This window comes from Heptranchias perlo, chromosome 25, assembly GCF_035084215.1.
Source record: "Heptranchias perlo isolate sHepPer1 chromosome 25, sHepPer1.hap1, whole genome shotgun sequence".
Taxonomy (NCBI): domain Eukaryota; kingdom Metazoa; phylum Chordata; class Chondrichthyes; order Hexanchiformes; family Hexanchidae; genus Heptranchias; species Heptranchias perlo.
The window spans coordinates 17,301,581-17,326,378 of NC_090349.1; the positions used below are offsets into that span (position 1 = coordinate 17,301,581).

The 24,798-nt window shown below is 40.4% G+C and overlaps 1 protein-coding gene across 3 annotated transcripts; it reads right to left on the minus strand.

The window, feature by feature from the left end:
* On the minus strand, positions 1–22,699 carry wsb2 (WD repeat and SOCS box containing 2). 3 transcript variants are annotated; one of them, XM_068005696.1, is made up of 9 exons: positions 22,353–22,699; positions 21,301–21,472; positions 16,052–16,284; positions 12,327–12,458; positions 10,634–10,734; positions 7,940–8,112; positions 1,949–2,077; positions 1,479–1,586; positions 1–1,078 (listed from the first exon to the last, which is right to left on the minus strand). In XM_068005696.1, exons 1-9 carry the CDS (start codon positions 22,387–22,389, stop codon positions 916–918), a joined length of 1,248 nt encoding a protein of 415 aa, XP_067861797.1. In that variant the 5' UTR covers positions 22,390–22,699; the 3' UTR covers positions 1–915. The 3 variants fall into 3 exon arrangements, with proteins under 3 accessions (XP_067861797.1, XP_067861796.1, XP_067861798.1); XM_068005695.1 differs by having other exon boundaries at positions 21,301–21,475; XM_068005697.1 differs by lacking the exons at positions 16,052–16,284; positions 21,301–21,472; positions 22,353–22,699 and adding an exon at positions 15,090–15,332.
* Positions 22,700–24,798: the final 2,099 nt, after the last annotated feature.

Below are 24,798 nucleotides of genomic sequence, written 5' to 3' on the forward strand. Positions count from 1 at the left end.
AAGTTTTTATTTCTAAAAGTCAGACATCAAAATGTACTTATTTTAAAATGTTTAAGTACTGAAAAAATGTACAAAATTTCATATTCTATTAAATATAATGAAAATAAACAGGTTTGCACAGAAACAATATTTCACATCAAGCCTTCTCCAGTAGAGAAATGTTGCATTCTGTTAAATCAAATTGGAGGTATAAAACAGTAATAAGACTACTTGTGTGTTATCAAATAGTTGCAAGTGATTTTTAACCCAAAACGTGTGACAACATAATGCTAAAGAAATTCCATTCCATGAAAAGTCTATAATTAACCATAACACCTGCAATCCCACTGATGCAAAAAAATGCACACAAACCTACCCCAGTTTACTACCAATGCTTGACAAAATTTTGCTTGTGTCTCCAATTTTTCCTGTTTTCTTTACCATTCCTGTTTGGTCTACATCTATCTATTTCCCCAAATAAAGTGGAGACAACAAAAAGGTGCTATAACATGAGGTTTTTGTTTCTCTAGATCATTGGAAGTTTCATAATTAAATGACAAAACATTTTAACCTTGAGCCTGGTAGGAGTCCATATATAGTAGGGTAAAGGGTAATATGGTACTTTTGTTAGGCCACATGACTCAGTACACGATGTGGAAAGTTCCAATCATATACAAAAGATTTGATCCTTGCACAGGGCTCTCAAAGTTACAAAAGCTTTTTTTAAAAAAAATATGAATGTATGTTAAGCAAGTTTTAGATATCTAAAAGGCTCTTTTTGGTGACCCAGGTCTTACTGTAGCATAGCTGTAGATGTTTTTAATCACAACAAATCAAACATATGTCCAAATGAATCTTGGTAAAAATACTATTCTTTGTCTGATTTATAGAGATGAGATTCCTTTCCATCCTGTTATTTTTCCCCTGCAGTGTAAACTAGAATGTCTTATAAACCAAAAACTGTTTTATCTTCTTTGGAATTGGCAAGAACGTAACTTGATGGGTCGACATCACACGGCGCAGAGCATTGCGACAAATGTGTTGCAGAGTTGGAAGGACCCTGGATACTGTCCAGAACTTAACATGACCATCTCTCGTCCTGGAATAGTAAGGGGGAGGGGGGGGGCGGAAATGTAAGTTACAAACTAGTTTGCATAAACACATACAATGAATACCCTGTAGAAGGAATGTTAATTTTTTTCATTTTGTCAGGCAGTTTTTTTCTAGAAAACAGCCATAATAGACAGGTGGCAATCATCTGCCGTTATTGCTCTAATCAGCTGCTATAAAGGTATGAAGAAGCCACAAATCTGTGCCTCTCAACAGGACAGCTGAGATTTGGGTCTCACCATTGGGAATCACCCAATCCCCTATTAAAAACTCAAATACCATTTTGTTAATATAATGTAAATCAATTTTACTACTCAAACATATACACTAAAATCGCACAGACCAACAGTGAACCCCTTGTGCAATACTGAACCACAAAGCATCCTTACCCTGTAGCCAATACACCACCATGTGGAGAGAATGTACAACAGAGCCCATTGGCCAGAGGGGCAACAGATATTGGCCTTTGTAAATCCAAGCACCAAATTCTCAGCAATCTAGGCAAAAAAAAGGTATTACAATTCATTATAATCTGCAGATTTTAGAGTCAACAAAGACAGAATGGCTTTTAACCCAAGTAGCACTAAAAATGCCAAGCTAGGTAGACATGAACAACGTGACAAAGCAAATCCAATTTAATATAAATTACAGATTATAAATCTGAATCAAATTTAATTACAGCAACCTGAATAGCAGTACCTAAAAATTTAAAACTACAAGACTAAACATTTCAATTTATGTACATTTTTTAAACATTAACTTCTACAGTAACCAATCCTTGCAGAAAACATTTAATGTTCAGACAGAGTCACTGAAATATTACAATGCAAACTAGTTTTTTTTTAAAAAAGGATCTCACCCATCATCTGCCACTGAAGCAACATTTAGTCCCTCCTGGGAGAAGGAGACTGCTCGTACAAATCCAGTACTGAAGCCACCATCAACATCCAGAGCATCAACATCCAGAGCAGCAACTGGGGAACAATGCCTGCAATGTTTTCAAATAAAACAGTTGGACTATAACCTGGTGTTGTAAGATTCCTTACATTTGCAATATAGCAGCTTTACATTAACAGTTTGTTTTGGTTTATAACCAGGGACCTTAAAAATCAGTTTTTAAACTGGTTTCCACTGTAAATTTACAGGGTTTTTTTGGTGGAGAATCCATAAAAACAATTTCTTCCTGAATTTGAGAGGTGGGGGGGGACTGCTGAAATTTCCCATTTTACCATACCAGAAATCAGGTCTGGGGATAGGCGCGAATCACATCTGTAATGCTGGTAATGTGCTACTTTAAACATTAATTGTAGCAGTTAACATATTGTAGTGCACAGTCCATCCTCAAAATACTAAATGTATTTTAGATCTTAATCACCCATTTTCGCTTGGAAATTCTGTAACCATACACACCTCCTCTGGACCCATCTTTTGTTTCCATGTTTGTTCCATTATCAGCTCCTTTTGCCTTGCATCTTCATGCCTTTTGTTATTTAATCACTCCTGCCCTCCACCCTATCAAGGACCTTTCCCTTTCGTTCTTTCCCTGCCCCCTTTTTCCTTGGTTCTGTACTTGCTTAAAAGCTGTTTATCACCAGCATTTTCCCAGTTCTAATGAAAGTTTATCAACCTGAAACGCTAACCCTAACTCTTTCTCTCTGCACAGATGCTGCCTGGCCTGCTGAGTGTTTTCAGAATGTTCTGTTTTATTTCAAATTTCCAGCATCTGCAGTATTTTGACTTTGTATGATGTTGGCTATTTGTATAAAACAGCTTGACAGTATTTTGAGATCATGGAGACATGTATTATATGTCTTTTGGAACTGACATTAAGATCATAATATAGGAACAGGATTCAGTCCCTTGAGCCTGTTCTGCCATTCAATGAGATCATGGCTGATCTGTAACCTGGTTCCATATCCCTTAATACCCATGGCTAACAAAAATCTCAGATTTAAAATTATTAATTGAGCTCACATGTACTGCTTTTTGTGGGAGTGTGTTCCAAATTTCTACCACCCTTTGCATGAAGTGTTTCCTAACTTCTCTCCTGAATGGCCAGGCTCTGATTTTAAGTTTATGTTCCCTTTGTTCTAGACTTCCCCACCAGCAGAAAAAGTTTCTATCTACCCTAGCAATTCCTATCAAAAATCCTATAAACTTCAATCAAATCACCCCTTAACCTTCCATATTCCAGGGAATACAAGTCTAGTTTATGTAATCTCTCCTCAACTTAACCCTTGGAGCCCTGGTAACATTCTGGTGAATCTGCACTGCATTCCTTCTATGGCCAATATATCCTTTATCTGGTGCGGTGCCCGGAACTATACTCAGATGTGGTCCAACCCAGGGCTTTGTATAGCTGCAGCAAAACTTCCTCCCCTTTATATTCTAGCCCTCTAGATATAAAGGCTAACATTCCATTAGCCTTTTTGATTATTTTTTGTACCTGACCACTACATTTTAGTGATCTGTGTACATGGACCCCATAATCTCTTTGGACCTCCACTGTTCCGAGCTTTTCACCATTTAAACAATACTCTGATCTATCCTTTTTTGGTCCAAAATGGATGACCTCACACTTACCTGCGTTGAAATCCATGTGTCACAGTTTTGCCCACTCTCAATCTATCAATGTCTCTGTACTATCTACACTACATACTATGCCACCAATCTTAGTGTTAAGGCAAACTTGGATATGTGGCTCTCTATTGTGTTACCCAAGACATTAATAGAGTGAATAGTTGAGGCCCCAGCACAGATCCTTGTGGGACACCACTAGTCACTTCCTTCCAATTCGAGTACATACCCATTATCCCTACTCTGTCTTCTACTGCCTAACCAGGTCAATAATTTGCCTTCAATTCCATGAACTTTAATTTTAAGCTAACAGTCTCTTATGTGGAATCTTACCAAATGCCTTCTGGAAGTCTATATAAACTATGTCTCATCAGCTCAAATTTCCCTTAGATGCTCAGTCACTCTGTCCCTAATTATAGATTCCAATAACTTACTAACAACTTGCATTTACATAGCACCTTTAACGTAGTAAAACGTCCCAAGGCGCTTCACAGGAGTGTTACCAAAAAAATGACACGAGCCATGAGATATTAAGACAGGTAACCAAAAGCTTGGTCAAAGAGGTAGGTTTTAAGGAGCATCTTAAAAAGGAGAGAGAGGCAGAGAGGTTTAGCGAGTGAATTCCAGAGCTTAGGGCCTAGGTAGTTGAAGGCACAGCCGCCAAAGGTGAAGCGATTAAAATTGGGGATGCGCAAGAGGCCAGAATTGAAGGAGCGCAGAGATCTCGGATGGTTGTAGGGTTGGAGGACGTTACAGAGATAGGGAGGGCGAGGCCATGGAGGGATTTGAAAACAAGGATGAGAATTTTAAAGTTGAGGCATTGCTGTATCGGGAGCCAATATAGGTCAGTGAGCACAGGGGTGATGGGTCAATGGGACATGGTGCAAGTTAGGATATGGGCAGCAGAGGTTTGGATGTACTCAAGTTTATGGAGGGTGGAAGATGGGAGGCTGGCCAGGAGGGCATTGGAAGAGTCAAGTCTAGAGGTAACAAAGACGTGGATGAGGGTTTCAGCAACAGATGTTAGACTAACAGGTCTATAACTTCCTGGTTTCTCACTCACCTTTCTAAAATAATGGTGATGCCTGTGAGATGTGTAGATAATTGTGGAGTGTCATTCAGCTTAACTCTGCCTGATTAGCCTTTGGCTTCTTTTCTTGAGGTTTAGTGATGTTCAAGATTAATCAACACTACAATATTATGGTAAACATTTTTAAACAACGTAACCCACAGTTATTCAAGATTCCTGGGAGGAGTTGAAAGCAATTCATGGATTAGTTTTTCCACTAACACCAAATTTATATCTGAATGGAGTGTCAAAGATCAAACTCACTTATTGTAAAGATATGCTAAAATGTTAGGATTAAGATTTAATGTTCACCCTAATAGGTCAATTTCTTTCTGTACTATTACAATTACAGAGACATGGCTGCAGGGTGACCAAGGCTGGGAGCTGAATATCCAAGGGTATTCAATATTTAGGAAGGGCAGGAAAAAAGGAAAAGGAGGTTGGGTCGCATTCTTAGTAAAGGATGAAATCAGAGCAATAATGAGAAAGAATATTGGCTCAGAAAATCAAGATGTAGAATCAGTCTGGGTGGAGTTAAGAAGCAACAAGGGGCAGAAAACACTGGTGGGAGTTGTCTATAAGTCTCCAAACAGTAGTGGTAATGTAGGGGATGGGATCAAACAGGAAATTAAAGATGCATATAACAAGGGTACTACAGTAATCATGGGTGACTTTAATCTGCATATTGACTGGCCAAATCAAATTAGCAATAATACTGTGGAGGATGAATTCCTGGAGTGTGTACGAGATGGATTTTTAGACCAGTACGTTGAGGAGCCAACCAGGGAACAGACTATCCCAGAATGGGTATTGTGCAATGAGAAGGGATTAATTAATAATCTTATTGTGCGGGGGCCTTTAGGGAAGAGTGACAACATGATAGCATTCTTCATTAAGATGGAAAGTGAAGTAGTCCAATCTGAAACCAGGGTCCTAAATCTAAACAAAGGAAACTACGAAGGCATGAGGAGTGAGTTGGCTATGATAGATTGGAAAGCTTCATTAAAAGGCATGACAGTGGATAGGCAATGGCTAACATTAAGGGAACGAATGCATGAATTGCAACAATTATACATTCCTTTCTGGCACAAAAACACAAAAGGAAATGCAGCCCAACCATGGCTAACAAAAGAAATTAACGATAGTATTAGATCCAAAGAGGAGTCATATAAAGTTGCCAGAAAAAGTAGCAAGCCTGAGGATTGGGAGCAGTTTAGAATTCAGCAAAAAAGGACCAAGAGATTGATTAAGAGGGGAAACAGAGTATGAGAGTAAACTTGCAAGGAACATAAAAGTGGACTGTAAAAGCTTCTACAAATATGTAAAAAGAAAAAGATTTGTGAAGACAAATGTAGGTCCCTTACAGTCAAAAGTAGGAGAATTTATAATGGGGAACAAGGAAATGGCAGAGCAATTAAACAAATACTTTGGTTCTGTCTTCACGGAAGAGGACACAAATAACTTCCCAGAAATGCTAGGGAACCAAGGGACTAGTGAGAAGGAGGAATTAAAGGAAATTATTAGTAAAAAAAGTGCTGGAGAAATTAATGGGACTGAAAGCCGATAAATCCCCAGGATCTGATAATCTGCATCCCAGAGTACTAAAAGAGATAGCCATGGAAATAGTGGATGCATTAGTTGTCATCTTCAAAAATTCTATAGATTATGAATCAGTTCCTGCAGATTGGAGGATGGCAAATGTAACCCCACTATTTAAAAAAGGAGGGAGAAAACAGGGAACTACAGGCCAGTTAGCCTAACATCAGTAGTAGGGAAAATGCTAGAGTCTATTATAAAGGATGTGATAACAGGATACTTAGAAAATATCAACGGGATTAGACAAAGTCAACATGGATTTATGAAAGGGAAATCATGTTTGACAAACCTACTAGAGTTTTTTGAGGATGCAACTGGTAGAATGGATAAGGGAGAACCAGTGGATGTGGTTTAGTTGGATTTTTATGTGGGACTTTATCAAAGGCCTAAGAGGTTAGTGTGCAAAATTAAAGAACATAGGATTGGTGGTAATATACTGGCATGGATTGAAAATTGGTTAACAGACAGGAAACAGAGAGTAGGAATAAATAAGTCTGTTTCGGGGTGGCAGGCAGTGACTAGTGGGGTACTGCAGGGATCAGTGCTTGGGCCCCAGCTATTCACAATATATATCTATGATTTGGATGAGGGAACCAAATGTAATATTTCCAAGTTTGCTGATGACACAAAAGTAGGTGGGATCGTGAGTTGTGAGGAGGATGCAAAGAGGCTTCAAGGCGATTTAGACAAGTTGAGTGAGTGGGCAAATACATGGCAGATGCAGTCTAACATGGATAAATGTGAAGTTATCCACTTCGGAAGGAAAAACAGAAAGGCGCAGTATTATTTAAATGGTGATAGATTGGGGAATGTTGATGTACAAAGGGACCTGAGTGTCCTTGTACACCAGTCACAGAAAGCAAACATGCAGGTGCAGCAAGCAGTTAGGAAGGAAAATGGTATGTTGGCCTTCATTGTAAGAGGATTTGAGTACAGGAGCAAGGATGTTTTACTGCAGTTATGCAGGGCCTTGGTGAGACCACACCTGGAGCATTATGTGCAGTTTTGGTCTCCTTACCTAAGGATATACTTGCCATAGAGGGAATGCAGCGAAGGTTCACCAGACTGATCCCTGGGATGGCAGGACTGTCGTGTGAGGAGAGATTGGGTCGACTCGGCCTGTATTCACTCGAGTTTAGAAGAATGAGAGGGGTTCCCACTGAAATATATAAAATTCTGATAGGGCTAGACAGACTGGATGCAGGAAGGATGTTTCCCCTAGCTGGCGGGGTCCAGAACGAGGGGTCACAGTCTCAGGATATGGGGTAGGACATTTAGGACTGAGATGAGGAGAAATTTCTTCACTCAGAGGGTGGTTAACCTGTGGAATTCTCTACCAGAGAAGGCTGTGGAGGCCAAGTCACTGAATATATTTAAGGAGCTAGATAGATTTCTAAACATAAAAGACATCAAGGGGTATGAGAAAAGAGCAGGAATATGGTATTGAGATAGAGGATCAGCCATGATCATAGTGAATGGTGGAGCAGGCTCGAAGGGCCGAATGGCCTACTCCTGCTCCTATTTTCTATGTTTCTATGTACACCACACTGGAAAACACGTAACAAAGCAAAGAGATTTCTCCTTTAAATTTCACGATAGCTTCTTTACCTCAGCTTCATCAGGCTTTCACCAGTGTGCGGGTCCCACACAATTACATGCGTGTCATATGACGCAGTAGCTAGTAACGCTCCATCAGGGGAAAATTCACACGATACTACATCGCCGCCATGACCTTCTAGTTTCCGAATCATTGTGTATGAAACCATGCTCCACAGCAGCACCTGCAATCATAATACAGCTGAACTTTTCCACAATTTCTTAAAAATGCCATACAAAACTTGAAGCAGAATTTATACAGAATTAGTTAGCACGCACACAGTCTAAAGCTCATATCAAAAGTATAGTTAGCATAGATTTTCCAAGTCCTCACATGTAGCAAGTACCTCTGTGAGCACACATCAAAAACTCATGGGCCTACTGCCCTTACCAGGGCACAGAAAATCTACCATGCAGAGTATAAATGTTCATGCCTCCATCACTCCAGTTAGACTGATACTGGAAGGTGGGTCTTAAAAGGAAGAAAGGGAGGTGGATACAGGTACAGAATAGTAACGTGTGAATACATCAAAGCACTGAACAAAACTAGATGCTGAGATGGCACCCCACACAGGTCTTGCAGTGTAAATAGAATTATTTCACTGAAATCAGATTAAGATGCAACTTAAAATGAAGCTAAGGAAGGTGTAAACAAGGTACAAGGATACTGTATCTCCATTTCTGGGGATAGGCTGTCAACCAACCAATATCTACTATAAGCCCACCAACTCCCACCACTACCTTGATTACACTTCCTCCCATCCCGCGTCCTGTAAAGGACTCTTCCCTTCTCTCAGTTTCTCTGTCGCATCTGTTCTGACGATGCCACCTTCCACACCAGTGCTTCCTATATGTCCTCCTTTTTCCTCAACCGAGGATTCCCCTCCGCTGTGGTTGACAGGGCCCTCGACGATGTCCGTCCTATTTCCTGCAATTCTACCCTCACCACTTCCCCTCCATCCCAGAACCATGATTGGGTCCCCTTTTTCCTCACCCGCCACCCCACCAGCTTCCACATTCAAGGTACCATCCTCCGCCATTTCAGCCTCCAGCGCGATGCCACCACCAAACACATTTTCCCCTTCCCTTTCAGCATTAAGAAGGGACCGCTCCCTCCATGACACCCTGGTCCACTCTTACGTCACCCCCAACACCCGCTCTCCCCATGGCAACTTCCCGTGCGAGCGCAGGAGATGCAACACCTGCCGCTTTCCATCGTCCAGGGCCCCAAACACTCCTTCCAGGTGAAACAGCGATTTACTTGTACTTCTTTCAATTTAGTATATTGTATTCACTGCTCACAATGCGGTCTCCTCACCAATGGGGAGACCAAATGCAGATTGGGTGATTGCTTTGCTGAACACCTCCAGTCAGCAAGCATGACGCTGACCTGCCGGTCATTTGCCATTTTAATTCCTCGTCCTACTCTGACCTCGGCCTCTTACACTGTTCCAATGAAGTTCAACTGAAGTTAGAGGAACAGCACCCCATCTTTCAATTAGGCACTTTACAGCCTTCTGGACTCAATATTGATTTCAATAACTTCAGACCATAACCAATGCTCCCATTTTTTCGGACAGCAGGTGCTGGTGATGGTTCTGCTGTTGCCATTTACAGCTCCTCTAGACCCATCTTTTGTTTCTTTACTTGTCCCATTACCACCTTCCTTGCCTTGCATCATCGTCCCTTTTGTCATTTAATCACTCCTGCCCTCCACCCTATCAGAGACCTTCCCTTTTCTTCTTTCCTCCTCTCCGATCCCCCGCTTTCCCTGGCTCTGTACTTGCTTAGAAACTACTTAATCTTCAACTTCTTCCAGTTCTGATGAGGGGTCCATCGACCTGAAACGCTAACTTTCTCCACAGATGCTGCCCGACTTGGAGTATTTCATGTTTTTATTACAAGGATACTGGTTCTAGTGTCTAATCTGCAATCTGAGGAGTTTGTATGGAATTCCTAGGAAGCTGCCAGGCCTTCCTATTAAGGGAACACAATGCAGTCAGATCATTTAATTCACTTTCTCTATTCTAACTGATGGCCTTCGTCACAGCTACAGACATCTCAGATATTTCAGAAACGCCACGACAGAGAAAACAAAGGGCAACTAATGGAAAGAAATAAACAACTGATACACCCCCAAACTCCCAGGATAGCCATAAAGAAATGGGTTGATAGTCTCACTGAACTTTATGCCAAAATGCTTCCTTTGGTTGAAAGCGAAAGCAGACAGAGGATGATCTAATGAGCGCAGCAAAAAAAGATCACATGGTTTCTGGTTGAACAATCTCAAATGACAGGTTCATTAGACTTTACCCAGGAGATGTGGATTACAACCTTCATTCACTGATGGCAACTGCACCTAAAATATGAGCAATCTCCTTTGATCAGAGGAATGTGAATTTTCCAAACATTTCAAATGTTAGTAATGGTTATTTATGGTCTGAAACTGGGTGTGTAAGAGGTGATTGTGAAGATTATGTATTGGGAGAATGCCAAATAGTCAATTGAATAGCCTACAATTATTTAATAAAGGAATTTTAATAAAGCTATTTTTAAAATGTCACTAATGTATAAAATTCAGCGGCAAGTTTGTTTCTAGCAAAAAGTGTCACTTTTTCAAGTATCTAAGTGCCACGTCATATGTAAATATTTCTTGTCCAAAAGGCTCGTACTGATTGACCTTTAATGTTAAGGTTGGAAACTTACAGTCTTTCCTCCTCCCACAGAACAAAGCATGCTTGAGTCAGGAGAGACAGCACAACAATAAACCCAGTGGCTGTGGCCATTTAATATATGCAGTAGTTTACCTGTAGGAGGGTGGAGAGAGAAAAAAAGAACTAGCAATGTATCACACTAAAACAATACTCAGCTTATACAGTATATCTCAATTGTGACAATGAGTTATGCAATACCCTCAGAAGTGGCAAAGATCCAGAACTGAGGAACACCCAACTATGAAAAATATTTCCCATGACTGAAAGAATGCCAGGAATTCCAGTTGACAGAGAGATAATGTCTATTCAACAAGTCCAACTTTAGTTTCTTAATCATATGCTATCAGCTTTTAAATATGATTCACGTACTTTTTAGGAGGCAGTAAAATTCTCGGGTTGACATAGTTTATCAAAACATTGAATGTGTTTGTCAAATTAAAGGTGCTTTCATTTTTAGAATCAGAATAACAACTCAATTGGCTGTTAACTCTTGTTGCCAGTGTCACAGGATAACAGCATGCAATAACATCCTGAAGTTGTGATAAAGTATGTTGCTGCACTAATATTTTACAACTACAAATTAATGTTGGTTAGAATGTTGGTTGTGAATCTTTGGAATTCTCTACCCCAGAGGGCTCAACCCAGTCATTGAGTATATTCAAGACTGAAATTGATGGATAATTGGACACTAAAGGAATCAAGGGATATGGGGATAGGGTGAGAAAGTGGAGTTGAGGTAGAAGATCAGCAATGATCTTATTGAATGGCAGAGCAGGCTCGAGGGGCCGTATGACCCACTCCTGCTCCTAGTTCTTATGTAATGATTATAATTTTAATTTAAATTTGCTTCGTCCACGAACGTTTCTAATGTGTCTTTCTCTCTACAATGCCTTCGCTTATGTTACTTAGGTATGCACGAGTGACCTGAAATGATTTGTTTTTTGATATCCTCTCCCCATCCGTGCAGAAGTATTTTCTTGTTACTGTACAGCCGCAAATCGGGGAATTTACAGGCACTAATTTGCTTCCTTATACTATGTAGCATAATATATTGGAGTATCAATATTCTGTGCAACAAGTATGAACAAGAAACTTGTCCTTCATTTCATCAAGCCTGGTCCTTCCACTGACCATGTATAATTCATCATACACTCTCTCTCACCCATTTAATCTGCTATGGGAAAGTCCTGTATAAATACTTCCTGGTAACTTAAGGGGATCAACTAAAAATTTCAGAATACCCACCTGGCATTATCACTTCACTCAATTTCATTGAGGATTTACTGATTTCACACTACTGTGTTAATGTGTGCAATTCAGAGTGTAGAGGGAGTTCTTCCTCGCTCATCCCCATGAATCACACATTACAATAATACTGCAGTATCAGAAAGCTAACCAAATTGTGAGTTGGAAATGCGGTTCATCCATCCTTACAAACCTACTATTCAACACTGAATTGTTGCCCTCCACAGGCAACTTTTGAAGAAGTTACTCAGTCTCAAGTGGTCTTGTTGGATGTTTGCTCCACATATTCACGGATTTGTAGGGGAAATAAGGTTTCTTCTGATCTAGTGTCACTGGAGGCAGTCTGTGCTTACAATGCAAGTTAAATAGCCTGTCCATACCTCAAGTATTTATTTTTAAAGGATTTAGACTGAAAATTACTTATGTTTTTTTTCGCTTACCATCCTGTTTTAGGTCCCATACACGCAAAGTTGTGTCTCGTGATGCAGAGACCAGCATCAAGTTTTCATTGGAGATGAAAGCAAAACATCTCACCACAGACTGATGTCCTTTTAAGTTGAAGAGAAGATGTGCTGCAACAGAAATAGGAAACTTTAAACAGCACAGTGTGGAAAATGGTGCTTTCCATCAAGTATCAGCACATGAAACGTTCATCGGGTCAGTCTCTGGAGTGTGCTTCCAGGGGTGTCAGCTTCCTGATATCTCACCCCAAGTGGCCATTCTTCTTGCAAGCCCAGACATTGAAGTTGGCAAAATACTCAACCACAGTAGGCATCACAGCCAAGACCAATCCTGCCCTAATCCAACACATGCCCTTGGTATGAGGAGTCACTGAGATAGCAACTAGGGGGAACCCGGGCTGATTTGTGTCTCTGGTCAAGGGGTGTTGCGGTTATCTGTAGTACCCCAATTAAAACTGGAGATCAGTTAACTCAGAGATTGGGGAATCAAACCTGTGACCTTCCTGATCTGAAGGGGTCAGTTCCAGTCTTTTAAAGATGTAAAGAGGAACATTTGTAACCGGGTCAAATACACTTTAGTACATGTTCCTGGCATCTGTCCATATATAAAATGATCTAAATAGTTTACTTTGGTACTGGCCCAATGCTATGTTTGTGCGTCTAGCTGCCACCACAATTGGACCCCCCATTTCTCAATTACAATTGAGTCCCTACATGTTTCACTTTTTATGACCGTTATTGAGGTAAGCTGAGGTACTTAGCAGCACATCAACAATATAGATCAAAGGGAAACCAATACTATTTGTTTGTGAAAGTCATAAAAGCAGAAACAGCTAATATTGAAACAATCTCACTGTTGGTGTGAAAACCATTAAAATCTGTACCTGGTTGTCAAACAAAGCTATCAGTGCCCTCTTTTAAAGATTAAACAGTTAAAAAGAATTTGCATCTTGTTTTTTTCTGTCTGAATGCAGTGTCATTTTCCCTTTATTTCTGTTTAAACACTAAAAGCTGATGACACCAACGGTGTGGAGGAGTGACTGGACTCAACAGTAAGAATGAGCTGAATTAGTATGTACCATTATTAATATCCCATTTATATTATGGAGCTGCTGGTTCCCTTGCTGCCGAATTAACCGATTTTTACCGAGAGCCACATTCAACAATGCACAGTTAGTACAGGTTATGTTTGTGACTGTGAATCTTCCCAGGGCCTTCGCCAACATCAGAGGAAACATCCATACACACCAGCAATAGCAGACCAAGAGCCAATCAACCCCTCCGATCATATTGTCAATGCACTCTGACAATATTGCTAGTTTCATCTGCTTTGAAGGCAACTTCCTCACCAGCCTGGTACTCCTCCATACTCTGAGCCTGCTTCACCAACTGAATCGTCGCCTCTTGTTTGAACATGCCACCGGTATCACTCAGAAGCAGCTAGCAAAACACCTTTGATAGAACTAGTGGTGGGATGTTTGAGTTACAGGGTCACCTCTGATGACACTGCTGCCTTCAGAGGCAACGCTGTAAACTAAATGGGATGTAAAACTGCAAGGTCACAGAAGCGCCTTATATGAATAATTATTAACCAATGTTAACTTAGCTCCCTCACAATGTTGGATGACACTCGGTTCCCATCATTAACACTCATCTGTAAACAAAAAAGATGTGAATCATAATTCTTTTAATTTATTTTTTAAATACACACGGAGCACCAATCCTCACTCTCCATTTAAAAACTGAATACCTTTCACCAGGGAATTGCAATTGCAGACATGAATCCATGACCTCATACCCTGTACTGCAATATACTGAAGAACAATCCACTTAGCTGCCCTCCACTACTTTATTAAAGATTCCACAGTTCAAAATCATCTCTACATATAATTATTTTCAAAAAAATGTTGGAAATTATGTCATGAAGCCAATCCATCCCTTACAGGCTAGAATACAAAATAGCAATCAGGACACAGACCAATATGGAATAATAGGAACTTTTTGGAACTATAAGGATTTATAAAAATGTCTGTAGTGTTGTACCATGCTGGAGGAAATGGTGTTTTAACCAGCAAAGGAAATTCCGAAAACAGCAAAAGGCCCTTTGTCCCCAAAACACACCACCTTTCAAACTGATCTCAATCCTATTATATCCATCTGTCCACTGAATCCAGAAACACACCTACAAAAGGTAGAATATAAATGCAAGTCGCCTTAGTGAAATAGTGTAACGGGTGCTTTTTCCTCACTAAAGGGCCAATAAACATCAGAATTATTAGACAGTAACGACCAGCTTAGACAAGGTGGAGTTGACACGCAATCCCTTTCCAAAAGAAAATTCTCTGAACACAAGTCCCTACCTAACTCAGTATGCCCAAAACCAAATTTTGACAAGGAAATTTTCTCCTCCTCCTCAATAGTTTGGATAACATTGCAACACTTTATAAAAACAATATTCACCAAAAATCTAACGCTGAACGTAACAGATCATAAATAAAACAGTGCCGATGCAAGGAATATTTAACTGTTAGCAAAATCTTAAAATAAAACATGCAAATTTATAAATTTGGACATAATCCAGAAATGCTAGCGTCGTCCCAAGAAGGTTTTTTTTAAAAATCTTTACGTCCTCCTTTTAAATCAGTGTGTAAACAAAGAGCGAAGTACTTTCAATAACGTATTTGCAACCCTTCACTCCTAATATAGGTATGGTTTCAAAGTTTTTCTTAAGAAAAGGGCTACCTTTGCAACAGATATTTGAATTTTCACATTTTCCCTCCACCATGAGGACCACAACTTTGGGTGTCCAAGTTTCATAGGGAGCCAGTGACATCCGACACTGAGGAGACCATCAGTAAGTAGCTCCATAGGAAATTGCAACAATCAGCATCCTTTCATGTCCTGGATTCCTCTTGGGAAGTCTCTAAAGCAGGAACCTTCAGGCATCAGCCAAGTACTGCTGGGCACCCCTCTCATAATTAGCTCCTCACTTTAAATTTCTTGCTCCTTTGCTGTTCCTTCATTTACACAGAAAAAATAAGATTTCAGAGTGGAAGGCTTCTACAATAAACAAAGGTCATTGGCAGTTATAAAGACATCATTTGCTACTTGTTTTTCTTTGTCTAAATAAAATGATAAAAATGAATCAATGCTGATATCCAAAAGGTGCTCCCAGCTCCCCCAATAGCTCAGTAAGTATATCCATTGAGCAACTGAGCCATACAGGAAAATCACAGCTTCTACCACATTATCTGATCTCAGCGAGGACAGTAATAGGAGCACTACAATTAGCCTTAGTGCCGTTGGGTTAGCAAGGGGAAAATCAGTCAGGGTTTCTACTCCTGATCACTATACAGCAACCCCTGTTAGAAACATGCATGTGAATGGTACACAAAAACAGGATCAGGCTTGGCTGTGATATACCCCATAATTGTATTCATTGCCAACACTCCATGACAAGGCTCAGATATATATATAATGGGCATTAGACAAAGCATTGTCGGGAGACTTGTACTCCTGAATTTGTACCCCAGCAAAAAGTTAATAGTTAATATCTTGGAGGGGAGAGGGAAAAAAAACGATCAGAAAAAATGTGTTTTGAATGCAAGTTGTTGAAAGGCTACAGTTTCTCCAAGTGACAATCACGTTCTTTCAGTGCAAGAACAACCCTGGCCCGTGTGAAGGGATGCTTTAAGACATTTTACCGGTAGGCACTTCCCACAATTTGATTTCTCCGTTGGCGAGACCCGTGGCAAGGATTGTCCCCGAGAACTGAAAATTGCATTTGTGTTGATTCTGTGACGACTGACTTTCACTCTCAGATGGAGACGCTCCAAAGGATAATCCCCACACCGTCTGACCGCAATCGATTATCTTTTCTCCGCATTGACCCTTTGTCCTTCCATCTGCTTTAAAATGATTTTTATTCTTATAGCTTCTGTAAGAGAAAAAAAGACAAAACATTAGCACAGGAAGAATTCAGTGAAGATATGTTAACCAGCTTAGGTTCAAAAACTGTCTGTGCATACACAAAACTGCTATGACCCACTGACTGATAACTTACACTGGATCCTGGCAGTAAGGCTTTCCTGTTAAACCACAATTCGTCATTTTGAAGTGCTGAGCTGCTAAAATGTACTTTTCTTTTTAAAAAAAAGGCCAGGTTCAACTGGCAATTTTCAGTTTTATTCATGATCATCAAGGAATCAGTTATCATTTTGATTATAGATTTTTCTGATAATTGATGTAAAATGTACATCCAAATGCATTTATTGGCAATGCAGCCTTTAGCAGGAACAAAGTACCATTTCTATCCTAAAACAAAATTAAATAATTTGGAGAGCATCAGCAATCCGATATTTCAACTGATTGAAACAGTGACTAAGCTGGGCCATCCTGACTAGGAAGGACCTAGAGGCAACAAGGGGGCAAGCCATACTAGATTTAGTAACGAGTAATGAACCAGATTTAGTTAACAGCTTAACTGCGCGAACATTTATCCAATAGCGATCATAACATGATTGAGTTCAATGTAGTGTTTGAAAGGGAAAAAAGTGAATCAGCTGCTAACATTCTAGACTTGGGTAAGGCCAACTTCAATGGGATGAGACAGAGACTGTCCACAATAAACTGGGCAAATCTGTTAATGGGTAAAACGACTGATGATCAGTGGGAAATGTTTAAAGAAACATTTAACGTGATACAGAATCGGTTTTTACCCCTGAGGGGCAAGAATTCTACTTGCCAAAAAAACAGCCATGGACAACTAAAGAGGTAAGGGACAGTATAAGACATAAGGAAAGGGCATATAAAAAGGCAAAAAATGGTACAGATCCTGACGAATGGGAAAGATACAAAGATCAACAAAGGGTCACAAAACAGATAGTAAGAGCTACAAAAAGAGAGTATGAAAAGAAACTTGCAAAGGATATCAAAACCAATACGAAGAACTTTTATTGTTATATTAGGAAAAAAAGGGTGGTCAGGAGCAGTGTTGGCCCCTTAAAAACTGAAAGTGGGGATATTGTCATTGACAATGGGGAAATGGCGGACATGTTGAACAATTACTTTGAGTCAGTATTTGCAGTAGAAAAAGAGGATAGCATACCGGAAATCCTTAGAAAACCAATATTGAATCGGGGACAGGGACTCGATAAAATTAACATAAGTAAAGCAACAGCAATGAAGAAAATAACAGCACTAAAGAGTAACAAATCCCCAGGACCAGATGGTTTCCATCCAAGAGTTTTAAAGGAAGTAGGTGAGCACATTGAAAGATTACAGTTAGGGCATCTGCAAAGTTCTCCAGATTCAGGAACTGTCCCTCTGGATTGGAAAATTGCACATGTCACTCTGCTTTTTTAAGAAAGGAGAGGGGGAAACCAGGGAATTATAGACCAGTTAGCCTAACATCTGTTGTGGGGAAAATGCTGGAGTCTATAATTAAGGATAGGGTGACTGAACACCTCGAGAATTTTCAGTTAATCAGAGAGAGCCAGCATGGATGTGTGAAAGGTAGGTCGTGCCTGACAAACCTGATTGAATTTTTTGAAGAGGTGACTAAAGTAGTGGACAGGGGAATGTCAATGGATGTTATTTATATGGACTTCCAGAAGGCATTTGATAAGGTCCCACATTAGAGACTGTTAGCTAAGATAGAAGCCCATGGAATCGATGGAAAAGTTGGTTAGGAAGTTGGCTGAGCGAAAGGCGACAGAGAGTAGGGATAATGGGTAGGTACTCACATTGGCAGGATGTGACTAGTGGAGTCCCGCAGGGATGTGTCTTGGGGCCTCAATTATTCACAATATTTATTAACGACTTAGATGAAGGCATAGAAAGTCTCATATCTAAGTTTGCCAATGACACAAAGATTGGTGGCATTGTAAGCAGTGTAGATGAAAACATAAAATTACAAAGGGATATTGATAGATTAAGTGAATGGGCAAAATTGTGGCAAAAGGAATTCAATGTAGACAAATGTGAGATCATCCACTTTGGATCAAAAAAGGATAGAACAGGGTACTTTCTAAATGGTAAAAAGTTAAAAACAGTGGATGTCCAAAGGGACTTAGGGGTTCAGGTACATAGATCATTGAAGTGTCATGAACAGGTGCAGAAAATAATCAATAAGGCTAATGGAATGCTGGCCTTTATATCTAGAGGACTATAGTATAAGGGGGCAGAAGTTATATTGCAGCTATACAAAACCCTGGTTAGACCGCACCTGTAGTAGTGAGCAGTTCTGGGCACCGCACCTTCAGAAGGACATATTGGCCTTGGAGGAAGTGCAGCGTAGGTTTACTAGAATGATACCCGGACTTCAAGGGTTAAGTTACGAGGAGAGATTACACAAATTGTATTCTCTGGAGTTTCGAAGGTTAAGGGGTGATCTGATCGAAGTTTATGATATTAAGGGGAACAGATAGTTTCTCTCTATCCACCCTATTTCCGCTGGTTGGGAATTCTAGGAGTAGGGGGTACAGTCTAAAAAATTAGAGCCAGACTTTTCAGGAGTGAGATTAGAAAACATTTCTACACACAAAGGGTGGTGGAAGTTTGGAACTCTCTTCCGCAAATGGCAATTGATACTAGCTCAATTGCTAAATTTAAATCAGAGATGGATAGCTTTTTGGCAACCAAAAGTATTAAGGGATATGGGCCAAAGGCAGGTATATGGAGTTAGATCACAGATCAGCCATGATCTTATCAAATGGCGGAGCAGGTACGAGGGGCTGAATGGCCTACTCCTGTTCCTATGTTCAATCTTCAGTCCATGGCAAGTTAGCTAATCTCAGCTGAGGTGGTGATAGAAATGTTACTGTTGGTCTCAGCACCCCTGGGTTAGGGCTGAGAAAATCAGCCAGAGTTCCTGCTCCTGATCAATAGCCAGCAATGCCTGCTGGAAACGTGCATGTCCAGATGAGGATAATGCGTGATCCTCTGCGATATTCACCAAGGTAAAAATCGCACACTGGTTAGCCTCAAAGTAAAGAACGGTCACTTGAGCTAGGTTGTAGAGGCTAACCAATAGCCATGGAATCATACCCCAAGCAAGGAATTAATTATCTTTGACACAGAAGGAAAATTGGTAGAAAGAGGGGGAAAAGCAAGTAAAATTGGATGAATTATGCTGAGTTAGCTGATCCGCAGCGAGGGCACAACAGCCAGCCTCAGCCTTTGGGCTAGGGAGGTGAAATATCAACCAGGGTTCTTGTTCCCAATCGCCATTCAGCAACCTCTGCCGGAATGTGCACTTGTGGGGACAGGGTCAGACTAGAACATGATGGCCAATGATCAAATAGTATGCCAACACTCACCATTTAGGTTCACATGTAATGAATAGACATTTGAATGGGGCACCAGAAGGTAACTGTGCTCTAGTAAGGAGAGAAAGTCTTCAGGAAAAAGAGGGGAGGAGAAGGGAGAAAATTGGCAGAAGTGCCGAGAGTCTCACCATCAGCATCATTTTGAAAAAACTGCGTTAAAAAGATTTGTGATTATCCTCAACATGACTTCCCGCCCCCCCCCACCCCCCCCGTTCATTTGTTGAGAATATTTTTGTTTAACAAGTGATTGCCGATGACATCATTTGGGAGGAGTGCCATCCTGGAGAGTGCAAGTAAGTGAAATACAATCAGAACAGGCCTGGAATTTCCTCAGGTCCCGGGTGGATGATTGGCTCAAGGAGGACAGGGAATGGGGCGTGACCCAGTAATGCTGTGTCTTTACTCCAAAGAAACGGCCATTCAAATTTCTTCTGGGAGAAGATAGTAGCTGCATCTGCCCCCTTGCAGCCTGAAGTATGAAAAGGAGCCGGGATTGTCAGGATGGCGTCATGTCAGAATTCCAACTGGTCCCACCTCTTGCATTCCCAACATACTGGATGCCAGCAAGATATTGTGGGTCATTACTTTGCACCAGCAGAAATGAGTACCACTAAAATGTTTCAAACCGGGATCATGGCCTGAAACACAAGATGATAAGTCATCAGCCCTTCAGAAGAGGGACCGAATCAGCTAATTTTACAGGTAGGCAGTGATCCAATACCACATTTCCCTCATGCCCCCACTAAGCGGGCACCCAAAATGCACCATTATTAATGTGGGCACTCACAGACATTACATAAATTGCCTGACCCCAGGAACTCCTGTGGGTTCTGTCATTTTGGTCATCTGTGACCATTCCGCCATGGTTCAAGCAGCAGAGCTGGATTGCAGGTTTTTGGACCCACGATCATTAACCAAAGAGCAATCCTGCCATTTTAACTAAAGTATCTTAATTCACCGTCTTCATTTTGTCGAGCTCTGAACAAGTGATCTCGATGGAGCACAACTGGGCTGCTGACAAAGTAACAAATAATGACTAACATTTAATTATTCTTTAGGGGAACTGATGCCAAAACTCATTTGAAGTTATAGAAGCTTTTTGCAGCTAGAACAAACAATATGGGTATATTTATAAAACTTAAAGGGGCATTCCATGAAAAAGAATTACCTCTTTAAAATCAGATATAGTGCCAGCAGTTATACTAAACTATAAAGACCTCGCTAACATTTTTATTATACTTTTCAGGTATATACCAGAGAAAATATGTTTTTGACTAGTATTGCTTGATAGCCTTATGTTTTGCTCCTTTTGTATTTTGGCACAATTTTGTTTTGCAGAAAGCGATGCACAAATATTAGCAAAATGTTATCAAGCTGCCCACAGCTGCTATGTCGCAATGGCTTACTGACAATGTGCAATTATTTTCTCCTCTTAAAAAATAAGTAAGGGGAGGGGGGGAGGGGACTCCATCATGGAGAATAATGGAGGTTTCACTGTAGCAATTCTACATACTTTTATTGAATGAAAAATATACCAGAGAAAAGCTCTGAAAATTAAAATTTCTAAGAATAATATTGGTTACCAAGCTTTGCTGAATTCCTTAAAAGACAATGTCCAAACTTACATTTTGTGATCGTCAAGAGGCCAGGGAACCAACCTCACAATATTGTGTCCCTGTGACCAGGCAAAGTATAAGCCATCAGGTGAAAATGCCACACCCCATGTCTCACAGCCAGATTTACAATCTAATTCACGAGATCTGTTGGGTATGAGTTTTGCGACCAAAAGAGACTCAGCTGCTGTTAAAAAAAACAAAGAATTATGTTGCTTATATCACAAGTACAAAACACTATCCCTCAGTAAAATAATCCTACAACAGCAGCACAATCATATTGCCTCTTCAATATGATCAAACTGATACACAGCCATCTCTTGTTCTTGTAGAAGCAAGTTTAGTTTAAAATTAAAATCACAAATCCTTTTTTGGTCACATTTGCTTTTTAACATGTATTATGTGCTCCAGACCCATCAGCTTTCATCAGGAGAGACAATTTCATTTTTGTTTTAAAATGGGACCTATTTAATTGGTTTGCAAGCTATGTCACTTTTATTGATGATAAATTGGATTCCTAAATTTCTCCAATGTTGACAGCTCACTGGTGTTGATAGCTTTCATTTCCCTCCCCAATTGACCAGCTAATTTTTAAACAAACAAATACCTACCCAAAAGAAAAGTATGGTGCTAGTCAGGTTGAGGCTGGGATATTAAAAAATATTACCTAAAAAAATGCTTAATTTTTGGGAGGGGGTAAGAGTCAGGAACCCCAACAGCTATATCACGTGCAAGAGATTCCATCTGTTTCAACATGATTGATGTAATTGCCTGATATGTTTCCCAAACAATTTTTAAAACAAAGGCGTGCCCAGTGCCCCTTTAAGGTGAAACACCTGCAATTATTTACCTCTTCCCGTAGTGGCATTGGTATTTTGTAATCCGAGCAATACAGAGACTTAAATGATGCGACAATTTAAAAAGAAAAGCCTGAAATTGTGTTTTAAAAGGCGAAAAAATAAAACCTTATAAAGATTCCTGCACAAGATTACAACGTGAACGAGTAATTCTGAAATGTACAGTGTAATTCTTAGAAATCTAAGGTCCTTCCAGTGTTCACTTACCTACGGTCTCCCGGCTACAGTCTGTATATTCGTCCATCTGTAAACCAGACAGCTGTCGGGCTTCGTCCTCATGGAAATACCAAACTGTGAATCTACTTTTTGTTTTGCTTTCAACGCAGTTTTAAATCTTCTCCTTTTCGCTTCCCCCAATCCATCCAGGGCTTTTATTTTTAAAAGAACAATTTTATAGGCTGTTTCAGCACCAGTGAATATCTGGTGTGCAGTGCTTTACCTGTATATATGTGTGTGTGTGTGTGTGTGTTTTTTGGAAGCTCTCCGTACAGTTTACATTGCACAAGCTGCTGCTTCTCCTCCCCAGGACACCACACTCAGTATCAGCACGGACCCTCCCTGTAACCAGCTGAGCAACAGCATGTGACCCACTCTGCTGATTGCAGGTCACGCTGTAGCGCCGCCTTGCAGCAAGGAGGCCGAAATAAAAACCACTCACCCTCCAAGTATGCCCTGAAAACAAATTTTAAAATCCCTTTCCAGCACCTTTCTTGTCCACCCAAAGAATTAGGGTGACCTGATAGAGGTCTTTAAGATTATGAAAGGGAAAAAAAAACAGAATATGCTGGATATACTCAGCAGGTCAGGCAGCATCTGTGGAGAGAGAAACAGATTGATGACCTTTTCTCAGAACAGATTATGAAAGGGTTTGATACGGTAGATGATGTTTCCACTTGTGGGGGAGAACAAAACCAGGGGCCGTAAATATAAGATAGTCACTAATAAATCCAATAGGGAATTCAGGAGAAACGTCTTTACCCAGAGAGTGGTTAGAATGTGGAACTCGCTACCACAAAGAGTAGTTGAGGTGAATAGCATTGATGCATTTAAGGGGAAGCTAGATATACACGAGGGAGAAAGGAATAGGTGGTTATGTTGATCGGGTTAGAGGGTGGGAGGAGGCTCGTGTGGTCATAAACACCAACAGGGACCAGTTGGGCCGAATGGTCTGTTTCTGTGCTGTACATTTTATGTAATTCTATAATTACTTTTTGAAATGTTGTTGGTGTCAGCCGTAGCTCAGTGGGTGGCACTCTCGCCACTGAGTCATAAAGTGGTGGGTTCATGTCCCAATCCAGAGATTTGAGCACATAATCCAAGCTGACTGTCCAGAGCAGTATTGAGGGAGTGCTGCACTGTTGGAGGTAGTGTCTTTCAGATGAGATGTTAAACCAATGTCTGCCCTTTCAGCTGGACATAAAAGATCTCACGGCAGCATTTGAAGAGTAGGAGTTCGCCCCGGTGTCCTGACCAATATTTATCACTCAACCAACATTGCTAAAAAAAGATTATTTGGTCATTATCGTATTGCTGTCTATGAAATCTTGTTGAGCGCAAATCAGCTGCATTACAACAGTGACTATACTTCAAAGGTACTTCATTAGCGCTTTGGGATGTCCCGAGATTGTGAAAGGTGATACATAAATGCAAGTCTTCCTTTGTTGTTATGTAGGAAAATGTGCCAATCAATTTGAGCACGGCAAGAACCCAAGGCGGTGTTGGCCGCAGGATAAATGTTAGGAGAACTCCCTGCTCTTCTTCAATGGCATCTTTTACATCCAAATAAGAAAACAGATTGGGCCTTAGTTTAACATTTCTTCCAAAGATGATCTTCCACAGGCAATCCTCAATATTCAATCAAATCTGTCCCGTTCATTTATCTCTATATCTAAGAGTCTTGCATCTAACCTCTGCCCATCAGACCTCAAAGCCTCACACTTGAAAGTGTAGGTCACACATACACTGATGGTATAATTTTCATAATAAACCAACAAATCACAACTGAATAGATACCCAATGTACCAATCAACAGGTTGTTCTTTTTGTATCTTCACACTTCTCTTGGAGAATAGTGTGAAATCATGCAAGGATTTGCAGGCTGATTAACAGTCTGACAGGCCACGGCATGAACGCTCCTTCCATGCCCGTAACCATCTTTATTCTGGTCGATAAGGTGGTTAGTCCCATAAGGCAAAAGGTTTTATGGGCTCCCACAACCTATACAATGATTGGGGGGCCATCCACTAGACACAAGTATCCTGCTGGATGTCAACCCAGAATTCAAAGCCAGAGCTTCAGTCTCACTGGGGTTGTCTGAAGCGGAGTTCAAACCCTGTACTTTCTAATTCAGGGGTAGGAATGCTACCACTAAGCCAAAAGCTTGCTCTGCCAATCAATAAGTACCAAGCAGGAATGAAAGCTACCAAACAAGAGCCAGCAGTCTGTAAAAAGCTACCAATTGAAAAAGGTGAAGGGTTACCAATAAAACAATCAAAAAAAAATGAAAATAGTTTCAGCTGTTATCTTGATTCATCAGTAAGCTCAAGATAGAAGAATAGAAAATAAAGTTCCTAACATAAGAAAAACATTTTAAAAATTGAATAGTTCACAGTAGTATCATGAAAAATGCCTATACAGCTGATTTTTGTGTTAA